The sequence below is a fragment of the Gymnodraco acuticeps genome, unplaced genomic scaffold, assembly GCF_902827175.1.
Source record: "Gymnodraco acuticeps unplaced genomic scaffold, fGymAcu1.1, whole genome shotgun sequence".
Taxonomy (NCBI): domain Eukaryota; kingdom Metazoa; phylum Chordata; class Actinopteri; order Perciformes; family Bathydraconidae; genus Gymnodraco; species Gymnodraco acuticeps.
In genome coordinates this window covers 5,076,215-5,099,656 of record NW_022990313.1, presented here as the reverse complement: position 1 = coordinate 5,099,656, position 23,442 = coordinate 5,076,215, and the positions used below count along the sequence as shown (strand labels likewise).

The 23,442-nt window shown below is 47.0% G+C and overlaps 2 protein-coding genes across 3 annotated transcripts in view; one reads left to right on the top strand and one right to left on the bottom strand.

Annotated features, from left to right (window-relative positions):
• The first annotated feature begins 2,784 nt into the window (after positions 1-2,784).
• Positions 2,785-17,011, top strand: hvcn1 (hydrogen voltage-gated channel 1). Of its 2 annotated transcripts, none has more exons than XM_034222872.1 (6): positions 2,785-2,912; positions 3,532-3,752; positions 5,582-5,686; positions 5,767-5,998; positions 15,755-15,867; positions 16,570-17,011. In XM_034222872.1, exons 2-6 carry the CDS (start codon positions 3,579-3,581, stop codon positions 16,624-16,626), a joined length of 681 nt encoding a protein of 226 aa, XP_034078763.1. In that variant the 5' UTR covers positions 2,785-2,912; positions 3,532-3,578; the 3' UTR covers positions 16,627-17,011. The 2 variants fall into 2 exon arrangements, with proteins under 2 accessions (XP_034078763.1, XP_034078762.1); XM_034222871.1 differs by having other exon boundaries at positions 2,815-2,912; positions 3,554-3,752.
• Positions 16,984-23,442, bottom strand: part of tctn1 (tectonic family member 1) — a 19,926-nt gene continuing 13,467 nt past the window's right edge. The window contains exons 10-14 of the mRNA XM_034222879.1: positions 18,891-18,979; positions 18,345-18,482; positions 18,113-18,266; positions 17,351-17,482; positions 16,984-17,269 (exon numbers count right to left, since the gene is read on the bottom strand). Of these exons, the coding sequence (XP_034078770.1) occupies positions 17,123-17,269; positions 17,351-17,482; positions 18,113-18,266; positions 18,345-18,482; positions 18,891-18,979 (660 nt within the window). The 3' untranslated portion in view covers positions 16,984-17,122. The remainder of the gene's footprint in view (positions 17,270-17,350; positions 17,483-18,112; positions 18,267-18,344; positions 18,483-18,890; positions 18,980-23,442) is intronic.

Here is a 23,442-nt window from a genome sequence, read left to right as displayed (position 1 = left end):
CGTCGTCCTCATCGGGGTCTCGACCTGACTCCGGCAAATGTGGGCAAATGCTCACATTCGATGGCGTCTGGCACGTTGGAGAGGTGTTCTCTTCACGGATGAATCCCGGTTTTCACTGTTCAGGGCAGATGGCAGACAGCGTGTGTGGCGTCGTGTGGGTGAGCGGTTTTCTGATGTCAATGTTGTGAATCGAGTGGCCCATGGTGGTGGTGGGGTTATGGTATGGGCAGGCGTATGTTATGGACGACGAACACAGGTGCATTTTATTGATGGCATTGTGAATGCACAGAGATACCGTGACGAGATCCTGAGGCCCATTGTTGTGCCATTCATCCTCGACCATCACCTCATGTTGCAGCATGATAATGCACGGCCCGATGTTGCAAAGATCTGTCCGCAATTCCTGGAGGCTGAAAACATCCCAGTTCTTGCATGGCCAGCATACTCACCGGACATGTCACCCATTGAGCATGTTTGGGATGCTCTGGATCGGCGTATACGACAGCGTGTTCCAGTTCCTGCCAATATCCAGCAACTTGGCACAGCCATTGAAGAGGAGTGGACCAACATTCCACAGGCCACAATCAACAACCTGATCAACTCTATGCGAAGGAGATGTGTTGCACTGCGTGAGGCAAATGGTGGTCACACCAGATACTGACTGGTTTTCAGACCCCCCCAATAAAGCAAAACTGCACGTTTCAGAGTGGCCTTTTATTGTGGCCAGCCTAAGGCACACCTGTGCAATAATCATGCTGTCTAATCAGCATCTTGATATGCCACACCTGTGAGGTGGGATGGATTATCTCAGCAAAGGAGAAGTGCTCACTATCACAGATTTGTGAACAATATTTGAGAGAAATGGTTATTTTGTGTATATAGAAAATGTTTTAGATCTTTCAGTTCATCTCATGAAAAATGGGAGCAAAAACAAAAGTGTTGCATTTATATTTTTGTTCAGTGTACTTACATTTAAATGTGTGCTGCGTCGGTTCAGCCATTCTCCGCAAGGGTTTTTGAAATTGATCCGTGCGCAAAGCATTGTGGGGATTTTAAGGACGCGAAGTCTACCCATGTGCAGCCTCGAAATTTCCTCCAAACCAAGGACGCGGCCTCGGTGGAATTCCAAGTATGCTGGACATTGGAACAGTCCTTCGGCGGCACTCGATGACGTAGCATCCTTGAAATATTGGCTTGGAAGCCAGAATCCTCGAGATTGAGAAACGGCCTCGCTGTTTGATGGCTTGATAGCCCACTCCCCCTCCACACCGCTCGACACTCGTTGGTTTGGAACAGAACTTAAAGGTGGGGTAGGTAATTTTGGAGAAACCAGCTTGAGTGCGCTAGAATTTGAAAATACACAGCCGGAACAAATCTGCCACTTCCTTACCAGTGACGAGCCGTCAGGGCCCTCTAGTCTAGGCCCTCTGTGAGGGCCTAAGATATTCTACAAAAATGATATTTAAAAACTTTTTAAAAAAAATATTTTAAAAAATATTTTTCATTAGTTTTACCAAAATAACTTGATTTAATTGTATTTAAAATAACATTTCCAAAGAAATAAATCATTCGAATCTGCCTATTCAGTTTCTGTTGGAATGTGAAGGGTTAAATGAAAGAAGCTCGTCTCTGCGAGTGTGAAGAGAGGAGCTGTTGGACGTCCAGGCGGTCCAGCTATGAATTCACAGAGGGCCCCGCTCAGAGGGCCTAGGTATAAAAGTCACGGCTCGCCACTTTTCCTTACAGAGCCCCTCCTCCAACACACACGAACGCGCGCATGACCAATGAGGACACGAGATAAGTTTGTGCACAGATGGAAGGCTGACAGGCAGGTAGGCCATCCAGTTACTTTAGCCGGGCCGGCTCAGATGATTGGTCGTGCTTTTTACAGCGCCACGGCTTCCAGAGATGATATTTTTTAATGGATTTTTTGTCAAAGCACTTCAGATATTCATTGCTATCGGGATGTTAAGAGCATTCCATGGAATATAACAAAAAGTCTATCTCGAGCCGGTTTCTTAAACTTACCTACCCCACCTTTAATGTGGCCGACCCTCCGCCCGAATGCGCAAACGGAGGGGTAGTGTAGGGGTAGCGTGTGGGGCGTGGTTTAGGATTGGGCCTGAGAAACATGTTTGTGCTATGATTTACACATCTAATGTTTGAACCCTTATAAGATGGTTTTCTCTTGTTAATAAATCACAGTGTTTTATATGAAACTTGAGTGAACTAACCCTCGTCTGGCACAATATAAATCACCAAAACGGTCTATTTGTTTTTCCATCCATTTGCAAGATGGTCAGTAGTTATGTTTTAGATACACAGCAGCACAAAGAATGTAGCCAAATTCAATATTGGTCAAATACACTCAAAACTATTTGATTCAGGCAAATAGCTAATCCCTACAATAAACAAAACTGGCTTTAAACAAATACTGAAGGCATGTGATTACTTTTGACTCAAATTGCTAAAAAAAAAAAACTGAATAGGTAGCCTATGTTATCTCACAGCAAACTCCAGCCAAAAATCATTAATTATGGTTGCTATATGCAAACATGAACTCTAATTCCCCTCAAATACAGTTTCAGAATCATGAGAGGAACTGACCTTAATTCGGCACACATTTAACCTTCCAAAAGTATTTATAGGGAGGTCTTCTTAAGAAATAGCAAAGGGGGGCATTTAAAATGTAATTCTTGTTGTAATGAGTGCTTTGTAGTGTATGCTATGCAGGGTTTTATCAAATAAAAGGTGTTCGTGAGTAATGTTCAGTGCGGCTCCACATTAACACGCAGTTGGCAGGACGGTGTTTCTGAAGGAGGGGGCGGTGCGGAGTTTCTGCTGGAAGTCCACAGAGTTCTGAGTGAGAGGAACCGTGTGCTACAGCTACAGGACACAGTGTGGACAAAGAGGTAAGACCTCAGTTAGTTTACAAAGTAACGACTTCAGCTCGCGCTAAATATTTCCCTCGCGCGCATTGTTTACGCTTCTGTCGGTAAAAACGCTGAATCTGCAAAACTCGTATAAACGGATGTGTTCATCACGAGATCTCCTGCTGTCCCTCAGCTGCGGGGCACAGCTCCGACACAGGGACAGGTTATACAGCCATAACATGTTGGAGTGTCTTCTGATGGCTAAAACAAAAGTTGTTTCTGTGGACAGTGAAATTGACAGAATCAATCCGTTTATACTAATTGTCTAAAGCAGATGGGTTATGATTGCATTAAACTCCAGACTTTTTTTTGGGGGGGGGTTAAGAAGCTTCCCCTTCACACCGCACCAGATGGTTTGCTTTCTCAACAGCATGTTGCAAATCTAAAGGAGAAGTAAACTCAGATTGTCTAACTTATGGAGAAATCTGCTCACAGGCGGACAGTGTTTGGCTGTCTCTGACTGACCTGCATTCCTCTGCAACTATTCTATATTTTGCTTTCTTTTGAGCTGCACAGCCAACCAGAGAGCTTTCCTGAAATATCGACAAAAGTCATAAAGTTGTAAGAGGAACGGCTGCAGATTAATTTGATTTGAAAGCTCTCTCCATTGTGCCTCTGAGCTGGGCCCGGTCCACTCCCTCCACCATGGCTCGGTACCTGAGCTACTTCACGGCTGTGGGGGATGAGCCGCAGGTCGCTGGGGAGGAGGAGGAGCTGCAGGCGGCCAGCGAGGAGCTGAGCCCGGCCACCGGGCTGTTCCCCACCACACTCTCCTTCAGACAGTCCCTGCAGAGGCTCTACAGCTCCGACCGCTTCCAGGTAGGCCTGAACACTTTCAATGCATCTGTTGCTAGGGCAACATCAAGTCACTGATGTGGGTCCGGCAGTGGTTCAGTCAGTAGGGGCTTGGACTGGGAGCCGTAGGGTTGCTGGTTCAAGTCCCAGAACAGACCTAAAGTATGGAGTGTGGACTGCTACTTGGAGAGGTCCCAGTTCACCTCCTTGGCCCTGCTGTGGTGCCCTTAAGCAAGGCACCGGACAAACATTGACACGTATATCAGAAGCTGGAAGCAGACAATATTTGGCAGTTTAACTTGTTTTAACATCCTCTCACATTGTAAGACTCATGACAGACTGCTTTTCAAAGAACACATTTGCCTCAGCAAAATCAAAGATATAACTTTTATTCCACACGTTCATCTCGTCAAACCTGTCGCCTACATTACCCACAAGGCAACAGTGACTGCCGACAATAGTGGGTTGATCTTTCTGATAGGTCTTAAACTGGTTCAGAAATGTAATAAAAGGGAGAATGTTTTGTCAGCCTTTGAAATCATGTGTCCAAAGAACACGACATCAGACAGGCCGCCACACTGCCTGCTTTTAAATAGCTTCTTAAAACCCACCTCTTCTCCTTAGCGTATTAACATCTTTTAGAGCGTTGCTTTTATTGCTTTTAAATTGTCTATTGTTTTTACTTGTACTCTGTGTGAGCTGAGCTGTGTTACTTTTTGTATGTTTTGTTTATTTGCCTGTACAGCACTTTGGTCTGGAGGTTTAAAGTGCTATATAAATAAAGCTGTATTGTATTGTAACACAATAGCTGTTATGGGGTTCCACAAGGGAGCTGTCTAGGTCCGTTATTATTTTCATTATACATGCTGCCACTTAGTGACCTGATCAGAAAACACAATGTATGCTTTCACAGCTATGCGGATGATACACAACTGTATCCGGTGAACCGAATCACACTGCATTGCACAGTAGTAGTAGTAGTAGTAGTAGTAGTAGTAGTAGTAGCTGTAACTTCCTAAAGCTGAATGAGGACAACTGAAATCCTGCTAGTCGGCCCACAAGCAAAAAGGGAAATGCTGGTTAATAATCTGGGGAGATTTACTCCCAGGATCAAACCGGAGGTCAAAAATCTGTTGTATTAGATTCAGATCTAAGCTACAGCTCACACATTAGCAACGTGATAATACATTTTTTCTTTCACCTTAGAAACATTGCTAAAGTAAGACCATTCATCAATCAGAAAGACGCTGAGAAGCTAATACCTGCCTTCGTCTCGAGCCGGATAGACTACTGTAATGCACTTTTCACTGACCTCCCGAAAGAAACTACTGCCAGACTTCAGCTCATCCAAAACTCTGCAGATCAGCTGCTAACAAGAATTAAGAAGAGCGAACACATCAGTCCAGTTTAATCCGCTCTGCCATGGCTTCCTGTTTACTTTAGGATTTATTTGAAGCTCCTCCTCCTGACATATAAATGTCCTTTTTAATGGGCAAACACCAAGCTACATCGCTGACTCCATGGTCAGCTAGAAGCCGTCAAGAACACTGCGATCCTCTGCTGCTTTGTTAGAGCTTCCCAGAAACAGCAGGAAAAAGAAAATTGGTGATTCAGCCTTCATTAATTATGTTCATTTATTAAGTCTTATTTGTACAAATGAGCAGAGGCTCTCTTCTTTCTATGTGGTCACTTTCCAAACGTTAGTCTTATACCTAACCGGCGCTGAATATGTGACATCACTTGTGATTGTGTCTCCCTTTATGTATTTGTTTCACACATGCAGTAGGAAACACAGAGCTTGATGTGTACAATGTGTTAGGCACCTTGTACTGATGGTCTGACTTTGCTTCCAGGTGGTGGTGGTGTGTTTGGTCATCCTGGATGCCATCTTTGTTCTGGCCGAGCTGCTGATAGATCTGTCCGTGATCAAGTTGGAACATGACCACCTTGCTCCAGAGGTGAGAGACAGATTGGTCCACATTAGTGTTTCTAATAAAGACCTTTGTATAAAACCTGTTTCTAACCCACTTGTTTGCAGGTGTTCCACTACCTGAGCCTGGCTCTGCTCACGTTCTTCATGGTGGAGCTGTTCGGGAAGCTGTTTGCTTTCCGTCTGGAGTTCTTCCAGCACAAATTTGAGGTGTTTGATGGTTTGGTGGTGACGGTTTCCTTCATATTGGACATTGTGTTCATCTTCCATGAAGACGCCTTTGATGGGACGGGTCTCCTCATCCTGCTGCGACTCTGGAGGGTGGCCAGAATCGTCAACGGTCAGTCACACTCTGCCTGGAAGTTATTTCATTTTGGGGAAGATGCATTGCACCTGAGGGTCTCTGTAGCACGACTGGAAAGGCTGGACGGGCTTTGACCCTTACTAGAACATATTTGTAGTCCATATTGTAAAGCTCTGAATATAGTTATCAGTTATCAGCTGGCTCAAGTTTTGTGCCCCAATGGTGAAATACTCTAATTCATGTAAGCCATTGTTTTCACACACACACGCACTCACGCACTCACGCACTCACACACACACACACACACACACACACACTACACACACACACACCACACACACACACACACACAGCACACACACACACACACACACACACACACACACACACACACACCCACCACACACACACACACACACATATGCTATATTCTGTGTGATTTTTGGACATCCTCTGTTTTAATGTTGTGGGTTCTTATTGTGAGTTTACAAACGTAATGCTTTTCCGAAGTAATCCTAACTACTTCATCTTTGTTTGGGAGCAGCAAAGTGAAGTCTGTCCCCTTACTCATGGTGATCAGTGCAGTGTGCAGTTACGGTGCCCTTACAAAACAGTTCAGACAGGGGAAGGGAAAGATAACGATGTGTCAAATATGTTACATTACATTACATTGCATTTAGCTGACGCTTTTATCCAAAGCGACTTACAATAAGTACATTCGACCAGGAAGACACAACCTTGAAGAAAACAGAATCATATAAGTACATCAGGTTTCATAGAGCCAAACATTTCAAGTGCTACTCAACTGGCTTTAGATAAGCCAGTCCTTTATTAGTATATAAGTGCTCTCTTAGCAGTTCTTTGTTAGTAATTCTATCGCTCGAGGTGGAGTCGAAAGAGATGAGTTTTCAGTCTGGAAGATGTGCAAGCTATCTGCCGTCCTGATGTCAATGGGGAGCTCATTCCACCATTTAGGAGCCAGGATAGCAAACCCACATGTTTTTGCTGATGGGAACTTGGGTCCCCCTCGCAGCGAGGGCGCAGCGAGTCGTTTGGCTGATGCAGAGCGTAGTGCACGCGCTGGGGTGTACAGTTTAACCATGTCCTGGATGTAGGAAGGGCCAGATTCCATTCGCAGCATGGTAATGCAAGTACCATTGTCTTGAAGTGGATTCTAGCAGTTACCGAAGCCAGTGAAGGGAGCGGAGGAGCGGAGTGGTGTGGGAGAATTTAGGAAGGTTGAAGACCAGATGAGCCGCTGCATTCTGGATGAGCTGCAGAGGTCGGATGGCACATGCAGGTAGACCAGCCAGGAGGGAGTTGCAGTAGGTCTAGGCGTGAGGGTGACGAGAGCCTGGACCAGAACCTGCGTGGCTTTCTGTGTCAGCTGGGGACGTATCTTCCTGATGTTGGAAAGCGTGTATCTTGCAGCAACGGGTTGTAGCAGCGATGTTTGCAGTGAAGGACAGGTTGTTATCTAGGGTCACACCCAGATTCCTTCAGTCTGAGTCGGGGAAACAACAGAGGTGCCGAATGTTGATTGTCAGGTCAAGAGTGGGACCATCTTTTCCTGGAAGAAAAAGCAGTTCAGTCTTGTCAAGGTTGAGCTTGAGGTGATGAGCAGACATCCACTGAGAGATGTTCAGCTAGACAAAGCAGAGATGCGTGCGACGACCTGGGTCTTCTGAGCGGGGAAAGGGACAGAATTAATTGGGTGTCGTCAGCGTAGCAGTGGTATGAAAAACCATGCGGGCTAATGACTGATCCGAGCGGGTTTGTGTACAGGGAGAAGAGGAGGGGACCAAGAACAGAGCCCTGAGGGACCCCTGTAGTTAATTGACAAGGGTCGGACTCGGACCCTCTCCAAGTAACCCTGTAGGTGCGGTCTTTGAGGTATGAGGTGAGGAGGGAAAGAGCAGAGCCTGAAACTCCAAGTTCTTGGAGAGTGCGAAGGAGGATCTGATGGTTCACCGTGTCGAATGCAGCAGACAGGTCCAATAGGATGATGACAGAGGAGAGGGAGGCTGCTTTAGCAGTGTGCAGTTCCTCAGTGACAGCAAGGAGGGCAGTTTCTGTGGAGTGACCTGCCTTGAAACCAGACTGGTGCGGATCCAGAAGGTTGTTCTGATGGAGATAACAGGAGAGTTGTTTAAAGACAGCGCGTTCAAGTGTTTTAGACAGGAACGGGAGTAGAGAGACAGGCCTGTAGTTTATAACATCAGACGGGTTGAGAGTGGGTTTCTTTAGGAGAGGGTTTACTCTTGCCTCCTTGAGACTGTTTGGAAAGTGACCAGAAGTTAGAGAAGTGTTGATGAAATGGGTGAGAAACAGTAGAATATCAGGAGCGATAGTCTGAAGGAGGTTTGAAGGGATAGGATCCAGAGGACAGGTGGTAGGGCGGGCAGAGGTAATGAGGGTAAGAACCTCACTTGGAGAGAGAGGGGAAAAGGAGGTCAGTGTGTGGGTGAAAGGAGGGTCTGGTGACCCAGCGGTGAGTAAAGGTGAGTCAGAAAAAGAAGAGCGAATATCATCAACCTTTTTTTCAAAGTGGTTAACAAAGTCGCTTGACAGAAGGGAGGAGGGGGAAGGTGCTTTGGGGGGGTCCAGGAGGGAGAAGATGGAAAATAGTTTTTTGGGATTAGAATAGGAAGATTGGATCTTATCTTGAAAGAAAGTGCTTTTTGCCTGAGAGATCGAAGCAGAGAAAGAGGAGAGGAGAGCCTGATAGGTTAGGAGGTCGTCATGGTGTTTGGATTTCCACCGTTTCCGCTCTGCTGCCCGAAGGACGGTTCTATTAGCACGCAGTGCGTCATTTAGCCAGGGAGCAGGAGGGGACTGACGAGCCTGCCGAGATGTGAGAGGACAGAGAGAGTCCAGAGAGAGTAGAGAGGAGAGTTTCTGCAGCAGAGTTTGGAGGCAGGAGTTGGAACGAGTCAGAGGAAGGGAGGGCTGAGAGCACCGATGAGGCAAGGTAGAGGGGGGAGGAGGGAACGAAGGTTACGGCGGACAGGTGCAGGATGAGAAGAGATTAGTTTGTTATGTTTGGAAAGGGGTAGAGAGAATGAAATGAAGAAGTGATCGGATGTGTGGAGCGGGTTTACAGAGAGGTTAGAAGTAGTGCAGTTCCTTGAGAATATGAGATCAAGGACATTGCCAGCTTTATGAGTTGGTGGGGATGGAGACAGTGAGAAAGCAAAGGCGGTTAACAGAGATGTTAGTTCGTCTATCTTCCCTGTCTGGAGGTTGAAGTCTCCGAGAAGTACAGCGGGAGGACCAGTTTCAGGGATGTGTGAGAGGAGATGATCTAATTCCTCCAAGAAGTCCCCCAAGGCGCCTGGTGGACGGTAGAGAACAACAATGGTTAATTGTATAGGATGGGTTACTGTGACGGCATGAAATTCAAAGGTGGAAGGAGTGAAGTTAGGTAGCTTGAAGAGGGAAAAGCTCCATTTGGGAGAGAGCAGGAGACCAGTGCCACCTCCGCTGCCAGTGGGTCTGGGTGTATGGGAGAAGGAATATGCAGTGGAGAGAGCTGCTGGGGTGGATGTGTTGGATGGAGTAATCCAGGTCTCAGTGAGAGCAAGGAAATCCAGAGACTGCAGGGAAGCGTAGCCAGAGATGAAGTCAGCCTTAGGAACAGCTGACTGGCAGTTCCACAGGCCACCTGAAACTAGATGTTGGATCTCAGTGGAGCATGTGGGATAGACGAGAGCAGGCCGGTTATAGCGATTAGGAGATACACGGGGCCAGTGATAATTGCGAGAAGACACATGAACAGGAATGGAGAAAATATACATGATTATAGCACGAGGGGCTAGAAAACTAAAGAAAAGAAAATAAGACACCAGCGGTAATTAGCTCAATCAGAGTAGGAGTTGCCTCCTTTTTGCCACCCTCGTGACTCCCGCAGGACTCTAATGTCTTTGTCAGTCTTACTCCCGCAGGACTCCAATGTCTTTGTCAGAAAGAGCTACCTAAAATGGACGCCTGATTGCTGAGTTCTCACAGCTGTGGGGCCACGCCCCTCTAATTAGTTACCTCTCTACAGCTGATGGGCGACAGCAGAGTGGCCCTGCCTATATTGTAATGCAGGGTTGAGTGCCCCTACTGAGACCTGTGTAACAGGTTCACTTGAGCAGATCTGAGATTTAAATCTCTCAAAAGTGCCGTTTTAGCTACAATAACTACAGAACAATTATACAGAGTAGAATAAATGAAACAGTGAAGTCTAATTAAACAACAATATAACTTACGGTGGTTGCTGCGTCAATAGGTAGTGTCGTCACCCGGTCTAGATGCACACATATGTGAGAAACAGCCCCCTTATACGCAGTTAACATCCAGGTAGGCAGACTACTGGCTGGCTAATTGGCCAATTGTTTTTGGCCCAGGGCCCCCTAGCGGGTTCATCTGGCAAATCCTTGGATCTGAGCAAAGTCGGCCATGACTGATACATTAAAATTCTTCTTATTTGATCAATTAGAAATAAACTATTGTATACACGTAAATTACCCAGAAAAACAATTTTCTAAATAGATCTTTGGTGAAATCGAATAAACAGGGTGAATTAGAACGGTACTTAGTGGATATACATACTTTTTTATATCTTAATAATAATACATATATTGTGATATACAGTGGAGGAAATAAGTATTTGATCCCTTGCACATGTTGTAAGTTTGCCCAATTACAAATAAATGAACAGTCTGTATTTTTAATGGTAGGTTTATTTGAACAGTGAGAGTAAGAATATCAAAAAGAAAATCCAGAAATTAACATTATATAAAAGAAAAATGGATTTGCATCTAACTGTGTGAAATAAGTTTTTGATCACAAAACATGTCTTAGATCTTGGTGGAGAAACCCTTGTTGGATGCACAGAGGTCAGACGCTTCTTGTAGCTGGTCTCCAGGTTTGTGCACATCTCAGGAAGAATGTTGGTCCCCTCCTCTCTGAAGATCCTCTCCAAACCCTTCAGGTTTTGAGGCTGATGCTTGGCATCTGGAAGCTTCAGCTCCCTCCACAGATGTTCTATGGGATTAAGGTCTGGAGACTGGCTAGGCCAATCCATCACCTAAATGTGCTTCTTCTTTAGCCACTGCTGTGTTGCCTTGGCCGTATGTTCAGGGTCATTGTCCTGCTGGAAGACCCCTCCATGACCCATGTTCAGTGTCCTCAATGCAGGAAGTCCTCCTGTCCCCTTAGCAGAGAAACACCCCAAAGCAGAATGTTTCCACCTGCACGCTTGACGGATGGTGTTCTGGGGTTATAGTCAGCGATCTCTCTTCCTCCAAACACGGCACGTCGAGTTGATGCCAAAGATCTCGAAGGTCTGATCTGACCACATCCTCTTCTCCCAAGCCTTCTCTGAATCCTTCAGAGGTTCATTGTCAAACTTCAGACGGGCCTCTCATGTTCTTCTTGAGCAGGGGACCTTCAGGCGCTGCAGGATTTGATCCATTATGATGTAGTGTGTTACCAATAGTTTTCTTGGGTCTGTGGTCCCAGCCGACTTGATTTTTTAAAATGAAAACCAGGTACATTTCTGGTTTGCGGTCCATATCTCATTAAAATATCTAATGTAACTATTAAAGAAAAAATGGGTACAATTCAATGTAGTTTGACCATTGTAACTGCTGTGCAGACATACTGATAACATAGGGCTTCTATAATTTAATCTAATTTAAATAAACTCACTAATTAATGAAACCAGTTCAATACGCATTATTCTTATTCCTATCATTCTTTATGAGTACAGTAACGGTAAGGTATCTAATTACTTATTTATTTAGTATTCCATAACTTAATAACAGAGATGGTGAAATGAAAGTAGAGACATGGCAGAAATTCTACAATGAAGCGGGCAGTGAAGTATTCTCCTGTATGTGAGAGGGCGATCAAGAAAAGAGAGCGAGCGGCGCGTTGAGGGAGTTACGGAGCAGATGAAAAGACACAGAAAGACAGAAGCACAATAACAAATATATGTAGGTGTTTTTTGTAAATAACCGACGGTGTCAAGAGGAAGTAAAGTCCCTGCCATGAGAAAACTCAAAATCCATTTTCCAAAATCCGACACTTGAAGTGGTCTTAACCAGCGACGTGCAGTCAGGGGAGGCAGAGCCTCACCTGTCACGGCCCCTACACACGGCGGCGTGCGTTACCGCTTGGCGGTGGGCGTGTCTGAAGCTTGGGGATTTTTTACGAACAACGCGACCAACACCCAATCACATGAATGTCCCGCCCCGGACATACAAAGCAAAGCATTCATGCTACATCCATGCTGGCTAAATATACTGTCTATGCTTGCTAGCTGTCCATTCAAACGAAGTACACTGGATATAAACTCCCCAAACAGGCGAAAACCTACCAGTTTCACCCACTGTCTCTGCCACCTCCCCCCATGCCTGGCTCCTCCGGTTTGTATCCCTGTATGTAAAGAGGGACTGGTCATATAGTACCGCCACGATCATTTTCTCCTCCATTTTTTGACATATGGGAAATAACTGCGGTCTGGCTCTGCCAACATACACGCGGTTTGATTGGCTAGCGCTTGTAATGTCAGATTTGCATACGCGGGATTTGATTGGCTGACGCCTCCGTCGAGGCGCAAAGTAGAACATTGCTCTACTTTTGCAGCGAGCACCGCGAGAGAAGCTACGCTTTGCTCCCACAATGCAGTTCGGCGAATCGTGACGTCACCCCATTCAAAGTGAATGGGCAGAAGCGTTGAAGCGGCAACGCACGCCGCCGTGTGTAGGCTCCGTCATACTCCAATATAACAGAAAAACAACTAAAGAAAAACTAAATAGTAATAATAATAAAATGTCTCGACTGATCTGTGTTGTAACTTGTAAATGTGATTTATGTATGATTCCAATCGCTTTTTATAGTCAAAATCAGCAAATTTGCCGAGCTCCGCTACAACTACGGGTAGCGATGAGAAGTGAGGCAGGGACGAGCTCTGCCTCACGTAAGCCCACAGTAACTTGCTGGAGCGCGGGCACTAATTTAGCGCGGCCACTTATTTTGTGAGCGCGCTCAAGCCAGTTACTGTGTGGGGAGGTGAGGCACAGATGAGCTCTGCCTCACCTCAGAATGCGTCACCCCACAGAAACTGGCTGGAAAGCGGGCCCTAAGCGCATGCCTGTTACCATCTCACTGTATGTCACCAATGTAATGTTTGTAGATCCATTTATTACATTTATCCTCGCCATCCATAGTCTCTAAATAACGTATTTCACGTATATATGATATTTAGGCTCGCCGTACAACGGCAATGAAAAAAGCACCAGGAGAGGCAGCCATAACCTCTGCCACACTGAAGGGGGCGCACGTGAGCCCACAGGTCCTTGTTGCTACTGTTATTCTACGCAGAGACGGTAGACACTAGGGGTGGGCGATACCACAAAATCTGGATTCGATCCGATACCAAGTATTTCAAGGCCAGTATCGCCGATACCGATATCGATACCGATACTTATTTTTAATGAAAAGCGTCTTATGTACTTTCATATAGGGGAGAGCTGCATGACATGGTTTTTGAGCTGAAATCATCATAAATAGACTAAATCTGAATTCATTTTCATGAATAAAGACAGGACAGTTTTTATAAGACAAATACACAACGTTTTACTTTTGCAAATTTAAAGTGCAAACATGAAAAATAACAATACAAAGTGGCCAAAGTAGCGAACTGTCTTCTTGCACACATCACAGTTCGCTAAGTTTTAATGGCCAGTTGTGAAATTGCTCCACACAACGCTGCTCTTTCTCTCAGCCATCATGCGCGTGTGTGTGTTGCACTCGCGAGTCGCTGGCTGCTGCTGTCCTGCCCTGCTGGCTGCTGTCAGTCAGCTTGATAATCGGCGTTCAGGCAGGGAGCCTCGAGGAGAAGAGGACAGCAGTGGAGAGAGAAGAAAATAGCATATACTTGTGTTCGTCTGCACATAGTTTTTTGAAGAAATTGACGAGTAGAGGAGGCGAGAAAAAAAGTATAACAGTATCGATCCTATTGGCTCTAGTATCGATATTTTGAAACGTAACGTAATATCGGAAGTATCGATATTTTGGGATCGATCCGCCCACCCCTGGTAGACACAAACAACAAACTAGACTTTTGAAACTAGAGGAAGATAAGGAGGACTTTTACAAAGAAGTAATAGAGATTGTTGTCCAGAAGGATAGCATGGACTTCATCTTCAAGTCAAGGTAAGACCACATTGGTAATGAAAATGGGGATCTTACTAAGAAAGAACAATCCAATATTTAAATTGTGGGTAGGCCTATCCTTTTGTTGAACGGTCTGTTTAAAATGAATCGAAACATCAGACCAAAAAAGCTTTTGAAAATAACCGAATATTTCGATTAAGGTCAAAATATAATATTTGTAAATCTGTCTCTGAAAGAGTCAGTGCCTCACCAGCCATGAACCTCACCACACGTCACTGGTCTTAACGCACCGGCACCAGTAGCCTATAATAAATATTATATATATAATACGTAACTTGTGTAATCACACACTTAGCTATATAGAACATAAATAATAAAAACGTAGGCCTACCTCGTTTAAAACACTTTTGTGGTGAGTTCACACTGAAACGAGTTCTTCATTTAAAATTTCGCGGGCAATTACATGTAAGAAGAAGGAGAAGAAGAAGTAAAATAAGTAGTAGAAGAAGAATGAAGCTGGTGTGTTTCCCGCAGCGAGACAATACTAATTGTGGGCTTATCATGTTAATTCGACCACAACAGAAAGAGGAAAAAAAACCTCTCGGTCTCTCCAGAGGGGCAGGTCAGCCAAAAAGGGAAAACGGGCCGTTGCCCCGGCAACAATAGCCCACCTGTGCACGTCCCTGAACAGTTGTCTCCTCCTCACCAAGCTGCTTTCTGATGATCTTGTAGCCAATCCCAGCCTGGTGCAGGTCTACACTCTTGTCCCTGAGGTCCTTAGACAGCTCTTTAGTCTTGTCCATGGTGGAGAGGTTGGAATCTGATTGATTGATTCTGTGGACAGGTGTCTTTTATACAGGTAACAAGTTGATATTATGAGTACTTTCCTAAAGGAAATGGAGTTATGTAACCGGTCTGTGGGAGCCAGAATTCTTGTTGGTTGAAAGGGGATCAAATACTTATTTCCCACAGTTAAATGCAAACAAATGTGTATCTTTTATATAATGTCAAATCTGGATTTTCTTTTTGATATTCTTACTCTCATTGTTAAAACAAACATTACAAATATAGACTGTTCATTTCTTTGTAAGTGGTGTGCAAGGGATCAAATACTTATTTCCTCCACTGTACATGTTATATACATTTTTGTACTCTTATTTATTTTATCTTTTATACGACATTTTAATTGTTAATATAAACATCTTTATTTTATACTTTTATTGCATATTTAAATTTCTTTACATATATTTTCAACAGTATTTATCTGTTAATTGTAAAAATGTCATAAAACTCAATTTCACTTATAAAGTATTCTGTTCAAAAACCTGTTATCCCTCTCCTCTTCCCCACAACCCTTTTGTCAAGAGCAAAAGCTAATGGGGATCCTTAATAAACAAACTTCACCTGATTTCAGTTGTACGGCTTCCCTTTGGATCGCAGTGAAAATGTGCATGTGAAAAGAAGAAGAGCATAAGAATCACACGTGTGTGTGTGTGTGTGTGTGTGTGTGTGTGTGTGTGTGTGTGTGTGTTGTGTGTGTGTGTGTGTGTGGTGTGTGTGTTGTGTGTGTGTGTGTGTGTGTGTGTGTGTGTGTGTGTGTGTGTGTGTGTGTGTGTGTTGCAGGTATCCTGGTGTCATTGAAGACTCGTGCTAACCAAAAGCTGCACAAGCTGAAGGAGAGCTACGACCACCTGGTGCAGAGAGTCACCGAGCTGCAGGAGCGCAGCGACACGCTGGTGAGTGATGCCTGCTGCATCAGTTACAACTGAAAGGTTCTGAATGACCACAGGGACAATTTGAGGACACTGAGACATTTTGAAGTCATTTGACAACCTAAGGGGGATATAAAACCTTACAGTATAAAACTTAAACATGGATAATATTTCATCATCCCTAGCCCGGGTAACTAGCTCTGTCATTCGTAGTGACATAGCACTTCGGCAACAATGCTAGAACTAGCGCTGTCTCGGTTCACGTATTCTGTACTTACATTTGCTATTGTAAGGGTTGGGTTGCAAAAGTATTTCCCAATGGTCAGTATATCAACATGCAGTGCATTATGAGTATCCAGATGGTCTTCTAGTCACATTTAAAAATGTGAGTGTGGAACGCTGGACACTTCTCACACTCAAATGTCTCCAACGGAATGGAAGTTACGCAACCAGCCGTGATTGTGGTATCACTATACTGATGTTGAAAAGAAGCTTTGAGGGTTAGTTGAGGTTAGGGTTTGTAAGGATTTGCTAAAGCGAAATATCGTTGCTACTTAGCTGGTTAACTTACAGCTACAATTATCACTACCAGTAAGGGCAAGGCAGCAGTGTGCGAGTTGAGACAACACCCATCAGGGGGAAATGAAACGCTGCATAATTGTTCAGTTATCTTTAAGGTCCAACAGCAGACTGACTCACCTCTCTGTCTGTCTCCTTCTCCCTTAGGGTCAGGAGAACCAGAGACTTCAAGCCCTGCTGAAGAAGCACAGCATCGACTTCTAACTCAGGGAGATACATGTTGTGGAGCTACTGTCCAACGTCTCTATATTACATCACTTTCTGCACTTTTTCATACCATGCATTCCATGATACATTCTCATCTGTTATTGTATTACCTGAAGGGAAATGATCTATTTTAATATCTTTATCAGAAGATGCATATCTAGGATTCTTGTCATTATAGTGATGGAAACCAGTAAAAAGTATGGTGACTAATGAAGTCAGATGTTTTAATGCATCACTCCAGGAAGCTACAAGGCCTTAAATTCCCTTACACTGATGATGTTAAACTGAATGTGAATCTGCTTAAGGGGCATTAATAATGACTGTATGCTGTATAAAAACACATGCCAATAAATGAAGTGATTTCCTTTTATTAAAAAAAAAACATTTGTTAAATTATCTTTTTACAAACATACTATATACAGGAACACAGTCATCATGTAAACAGTACTTGTTGACAAAAAGGAAGAAGTGTTAGGAAAAAGGAAAGAGGAAGTCAGACAAAAGGGAAGAAGAAGTCAAAAGGCAGTTTGGCGTCGATGGTGGGCGTGGCTCTGTAACCAGGAAGGGCAGCAGCAGAGACTGGTATGAAGGCCACGGAGCTGCTGATGCTGAGGGTGCTGCTGCCTGCTGACAACACTTCCTGTGGGAGAGTACAGTCAGATACAGGAGATAACCATTGCATATCCTGTCAGTATTATTAGTATATTTAGGTACATCTTACCAAACTGGTGGTGTTGGTTTGGATTATTTCTTTGATGCTCACAATCTGAGCTTGGGGGTTCACCAAGGATCCATACTGGGTCCATTGAACTTCTAAATGAAGTGACAATGGGATGCTGCAACTCTGTGCTTCCTGAAAAACACAAACACTGTTGGATTATGGTTCCTCAACATAAAGAATATACTTATTTCTGTCTTGATCAACATTCATTTAAAGAAAATACATTTAAAAAAGTATAATGCTGTTGGATTCAACCATCATGAAATAGCTGAGGCCAGTAATCTAGCCAACGTGGTTTGACACAATTAGGAAATAAATGACTTTTTTTTGTTAACATGCAGTAACTTATTTTATATCCAGGAGGAAAATCCAGAATTTCTAATTCAAATTACAATTGGAATCCAAGAAAAAAAAAAAGCTCACACTCGACCAGCAAATTGTAGAGATAAGTCCTACAGGTGTTCAATCAACCACTTCTGACATTCAGTGTGTGGAAATAAAACTAGTTTAAAAAAAAAAGGAATTTAATTTAATTAGTAAAAAGGAAAAATAATTAAATAAAATACAAAAATAGTTAAATAAAATACAAAAATAATTAAATAAAATACAAATATAATGTAGAAAAATCCCAGGCATACTCTCTCAAAAACAGCATTGCCATTAATGTGATATTATATTATAGGCTTATAGAATATTGGAGTTTATTTCTCTGATTTAGCTCACACTTCTCCAATCAGATTCAGGATTTGACCTGAGACTCACCCCAGGATTGAGGTTGTTCTTGATTGGCAGCCAGTCCATAGGAGAGTCTAACAGGGAGTTTCTAAAGGAGGCCACATGCTGGGGGGGGTTCGGCCCCCTCAGAACATCCAGCAGCAGCTGCTGGACCAGAGAGCAGTTGCCAGCATCCTCCAGTCTGCAGGGAGAGGACAGTCAGCATCACATATACAGCACCAAGACATCAGGAAGTATCTGTGTGCTGAGTGTGTCCTGCCTTAACGTGCAACCGGAGACAGAGTCCACAGCGAAGAGGACGGGGGCGCGCTGCTGGGGCCCCCGCAGACAGTCCTGCTGTTCCGCACTGAGCAGGAGGGACAGAGTGTCTCTGGGGTCCAGGCTCCCAACAATCCCTGTGAGCACCACTGTTAAGGACCAATCAAACACTGTCAACACAGAACAGAATGAATATGGTTTAAGGTGAGGGAGAACCAGCGTCCAGTAGGTATGCGGTGAAATCAAAATTCTCCTGCAGACTATAATGCGTTAGGAAAAACAATGATATACAAGATAATCATGCCAAAGAGGGAGACTGGAGACGCACAGGCAAGAAGTTCCTCTAATTTATTATGTGTGTATGTTGGCCTAAAAACAGGCCTACAAGATGTATTAAAACCCATCACTGGGAAACCCTGGGTGATTGTATAAAAAGCAAAGGATAGAGAAAAGTGTGAAAGAATATTCATATCGGGTGTTGCACAATTGAATATGGTTCTCTTATCAAAGTCAACCAACAGGTGTCGCCCAGGCAGGTAAAGGATATTCTGCAGTTCTTGTTCCAGATACGAGAGGAAGTCCAACAACATAACCTGGGTTTCCACTGGAGTGGACCGCCCCCTCCCCCCCATCCTCCTGTTAAAGAGACACACAATACATCACTTAATCATACCAACAAAAGGTCTTCATTCCCACTGGTAGGGCAGTAGCATCCGGACTGCCCTTTAAGGCAGTTTCAGTGTATCTGATTCTCTGCTTGCTGAAACATTTCCTCTCCTTCTGTCAGCGTAAGATGACTCTCAGACACTGAGGGTGTGATGGTCATCCTACATATCTCTGTACACTAGCAACCCCACACAAACACTGTGTTAAAGGTCTCCTATCATGCAAAATGCACTTTTTGATGTCTTTTATACCTAAATATGTGTCCCCGGTGTGTAAGGAGACTCACAAAGTGTCGAAAACAAAACCCTCTCTCTTTTCCTGTGTAAAGAAGCAGGAAAAATAAAGGAACTCACCTTGTGGTAAACCCGCGAGAGAAAAAGTATTTGAGCTCCAAACTGTTTCAGAAATAATGCTTGATGTGGTTTAGAACATGATATGGCGTTTAATCACGGCAGCATTTGGCTGAGTATCTGGGTAGAATTCTCCTGCATGAGCTCCCCTCTCCTCTCGTTTATTTTTTTAAAGCTACGGACCCAGAATCAGCACTTCTCTAACAGGGCTGAAATAGAGGGGTATGAAGCTACAATGGGTGATCTGTTTGGTATTTTGAGCAAAACACTTCATAGACATGTTATTTATATATTTCTATATATCTGAGACCTATAATATATGCCTAAAAATAGTACAATAGGAGACCTTTAAAATAACACATAGTATGATCTCTTCCAAACTCACAAAATCCAGAAGTGAGCATCGTTAGTGGTGGTTTGAGAGTGTTTAGCCAGATCTCCAGCTTAGTTAATGCCACTGTCCTGTACTGTCCTCTTACACCTGAGCTGGGGGCTCTGCTGTCCTCTTGCCCCTGAGCTGGGGGCTCTGCTGTCCTCTTGCACCTGAGCTGGGGGCTCTACTGTCCTCTTGCACCTGAGCTGGGGCTCTACTGTCCTCTTGCACCTGAGCTGGGGGCTCTGCTGTCCTCTTGCACCTGAGCTGGGGGCTCTGCTGTCCTCTTGCACCTGAGCTGGGGGCTCTGCTGTCCTCTTGCACCTGAGCTGGGGGGCTCTGCTGTCCTCTTGCACCTGAGCTGGGGGCTCTGTTGTCCTCTTGCACCTGAGCTGGGGGCTCTGTTGTCCTCTTGCACCTGAGCTGGGGGCTCTGCTGTCCTCTTGCTCCTGAGCTGGGGGCTCTGCTGTCCTCTTGCACCTGAGCTGGGGGCTCTGCTGTCCTCTTGCACCTGAGCTGGGGGCTCTGCTGTCCTCTTGCACCTGAGCTGGGGGCTCTGCTGTCCTCTTGCACCTGAGCTGGGGGGCTCTGCTGTCCTCTTGCACCTGAGCTGGGGCTCTGCTGTCCTCTTGCACCTGAGCTGGGGGCTCTGCTGTCCTCTTGCACCTGAGCTGGGGGCTCTGCTGTCCTCTTGCACCTGAGCTGGGGGCTCTGCTGTCCTCTTGCACCTGAGCTGGGGGCTCTGCTGTCCTCTTGCACCTGAGCTGGGGGCTCTACTGTCCTCTTGCACCTGAGCTGGGGGCTCTACTGTCCTCTTGCACCTGAGCTGGGGGCTCTGCTGTCCTCTTGCACCTGAGCTGGGGGCTCTGCTGTCCTCTTGCACCTGAGCTGGGGGCTCTGCTGTCCTCTTGCACCTGAGCTGGGGGCTCTGCTGTCCTCTTGCACCTGAGCTGGGGGCTCTGCTGTCCTCTTGCACCTGAGCTGGGGGCTCTGCTGTCCTCTTGCACCTGAGCTGGGGGCTCTGCTGTCCTCTTGCACCTGAGCTGGGGGCTCTGCTGTCCTCTTGCACCTGAGCTGGGGGCTCTGCTGTCCTCTTGCACCTGAGCTGGGGGCTCTGCTGTCCTCTTGCACCTGAGCTGGGGGCTCTGCTGTCCTCTTGCACCTGAGCTGGGGGCTCTGCTGTCCTCTTGCACCTGAGCTGGGGGCTCTGCTGTCCTCTTGCACCTGAGCTGGGGGCTCCTGCTGTCCTCTTGCACCTGAGCTGGGGGCTCTACTGTCTCTTGTACCTGAGCTGGGGGCTCTACTGTCCTCTTGTACCTGAGCTGGGGGCTCTACTGTCCTCTTGCACCTGAGCTGGGGGCTCTGCTGTCCTCTTGCACCTGAGCTGGGGGCTCTACTGTCCTCTTGCACCTGAGCTGGGGGCTCTGCTGTCCTCTTGTACCTGAGCTGGGGGCTCTACTGTCCTCTTGTACCTGAGGCTGGGGCTCTGCTGTCCTCTTGTACCTGAGCTGGGGGCTCTGCTGTCCTCTTGCACCTGAGCTGGGGCTCTACTGTCCTCTTGTACCTGAGCTGGGGGCTCTGCTGTCCTCTTGCACCTGAGCTGGGGGCTCTGCTGTCCTCTTGCACCTGAGCTGGGGGGCTCTACTGTCCTCTTGTACCTGAGCTGGGGGCTCTGCTGTCCTCTTGCATCTGAGCTGGGGGCTCTGCTGTCCTCTTGCTCCTGAGGCTGGGGGCTCTGCTGTCCTCTTGCACCTGAGCTGGGGGCTCTGCTGTCCTCTTGCACCTGAGCTGGGGGCTCTGCTGTCCTCTTGCACCTGAGCTGGGGGCTCTGCTGTCCTCTTGCACCTGAGCTGGGGGCTCTGCTGTCCTCTTGCACCTGAGCTGGGGGCTCTGCTGTCCTCTTGTACCTGAGCTGGGGGCTCTGCTGTCCTCTTGCACCTGAGCTGGGGCTCTGCTGTCCTCTTGCACCTGAGCTGGGGGCTCTGCTGTCCTCTTGCACCTGAGCTGGGGGCTCTGCTGTCCTCTTGCACCTGAGCTGGGGCTCTGCTGTCCTCTTGCACCTGAGCTGGGGGCTCTGCTGTCCTCTTTGCACCTGAGCTGGGGGCTCTGCTGTCCTCTTGCACCTGAGCTGGGGGCTCTACTGTCCCTCTTGCACCTGAGCTGGGGGCTCTGCTGTCCTCTTGCACCTGAGCTGGGGGCCTCTTGCAGCCTGAGCTGGGGGCTCTGCTGTCCTCTTGCACCTGAGCTGGGGGCTCTGCTGTCCCTTGCAACTGAGCTGGGGGCTCTGCTGTCCTCTTGCACACCTGAGCTGGGGGCTCTCGCTGTCCTCTTGCAACCTGAGCTGGGGGCTCTGCTGTCCTCTTGCACCTGAGCTGGGGGCTCTGCGTCCTCTTGCTCCTGAGCTGGGGGCTCTGCTGTCCTCTTGCACCTGAGCTGGGGGCTCTGCTTGTCTCTTGCAACCTGAGCTGGGGGCTCTGCTGTCCTCTTGCACCTGAGCTGGGGGCTCTGCTGTCCTCTTGCACCTGAGCTGGGGGCTCTGCTGTCCTCTTGCTCCTGAGCTGGGGGCTCTGCTGTCCTCTTGCACCTGAGCTGGGGGCTCTGCTGCTCCCTCTTGACACCTGAGCTGGGGGCTCTGCTGTCCTCTTGCACCTGAGCTGGGGCTCTGCTGGCCTCTTGCACCTGAGCTGGGGGCTCTGCTGTCCTCTTGTACCTGAGATGGGGGCTCTGCTGTCCTCTTGTACCTGAGCTGGAGGGGCTCTGCTGTCCTCATTGTACCTGAGCTGGGGGCTCTGCTGTCCTCTTGTACCTGAGCTGGGGGCTCTGCTGTCCTCTTGTACCTGAGCTGGGGGCTCTGCTGTCCTCTTGTACCTGAGCTGGGGGCTCTGCTGTCCTCTTGTACCTGAGCTGGGGGCTCTGCTGTCCTCTTGCACCTGAGCTGGGGGCTCTACTGTCCTCTTGTACCTGAGCTGGGGGCTCTGCTGTCCTCTTGTACCTGAGCTGGGGGCTCTGCTGTCCTCTTGCACCTGAGCTGGGGGCTCTACTGTCCTCTTGTACCTGAGCTGGGGCTCTACTGTCTCTTGTACCTGAGCTGGGGGCTCTACTGTCCTCTTGCACCTGAGCTGGGGGCTCTGCTGTCCTCTTGCACCTGAGCTGGGGGCTCTGCTGTCCTCTTGCACCTGAGCTGGGGGCTCTGCTGTCCTCTTGTACCTGAGCTGGGGGCTCTGCTGTCCTCTTGCACCTGAGCTGGGGGCTCTGCTGTCCTCTTGTACCTGAGCTGGGGCTCTGCTGTCCTCTTGTACCTGAGCTGGGGGCTCTACTGTCCTCTTGCACCTGAGCTGGGGGCTCTGCTGTCCTCTTGCACCTGAGCTGGGGGCTCTACTGTCCTCTTGCACCTGAGCTGGGGGCTCTGCTGTCCTCTTGCAACCTGAGCTGGGGGCTCTACTGTCCTCTTGCACCTGAGCTGGGGGCTCTGCTGTCCTCTTGCACCTGAGCTGGGGGCTCTACTGTCCTCTTGCACCTGAGCTGGGGGCTCTGCTGTCCTCTTGTACCTGAGCTGGGGGCTCTGCTGTCCTCTTGTACCTGAGCTGGGGGGCTCTGCTGTCCTCTTGCACCTGAGCTGGGGGCTCTGCTGTCCTCTTGCACCTGAGCTGGGGGCTCTGCTGTCCTCTTGCACCTGAGCTGGGGGCTCTGCTGTCCTCTTGTACCTGAGC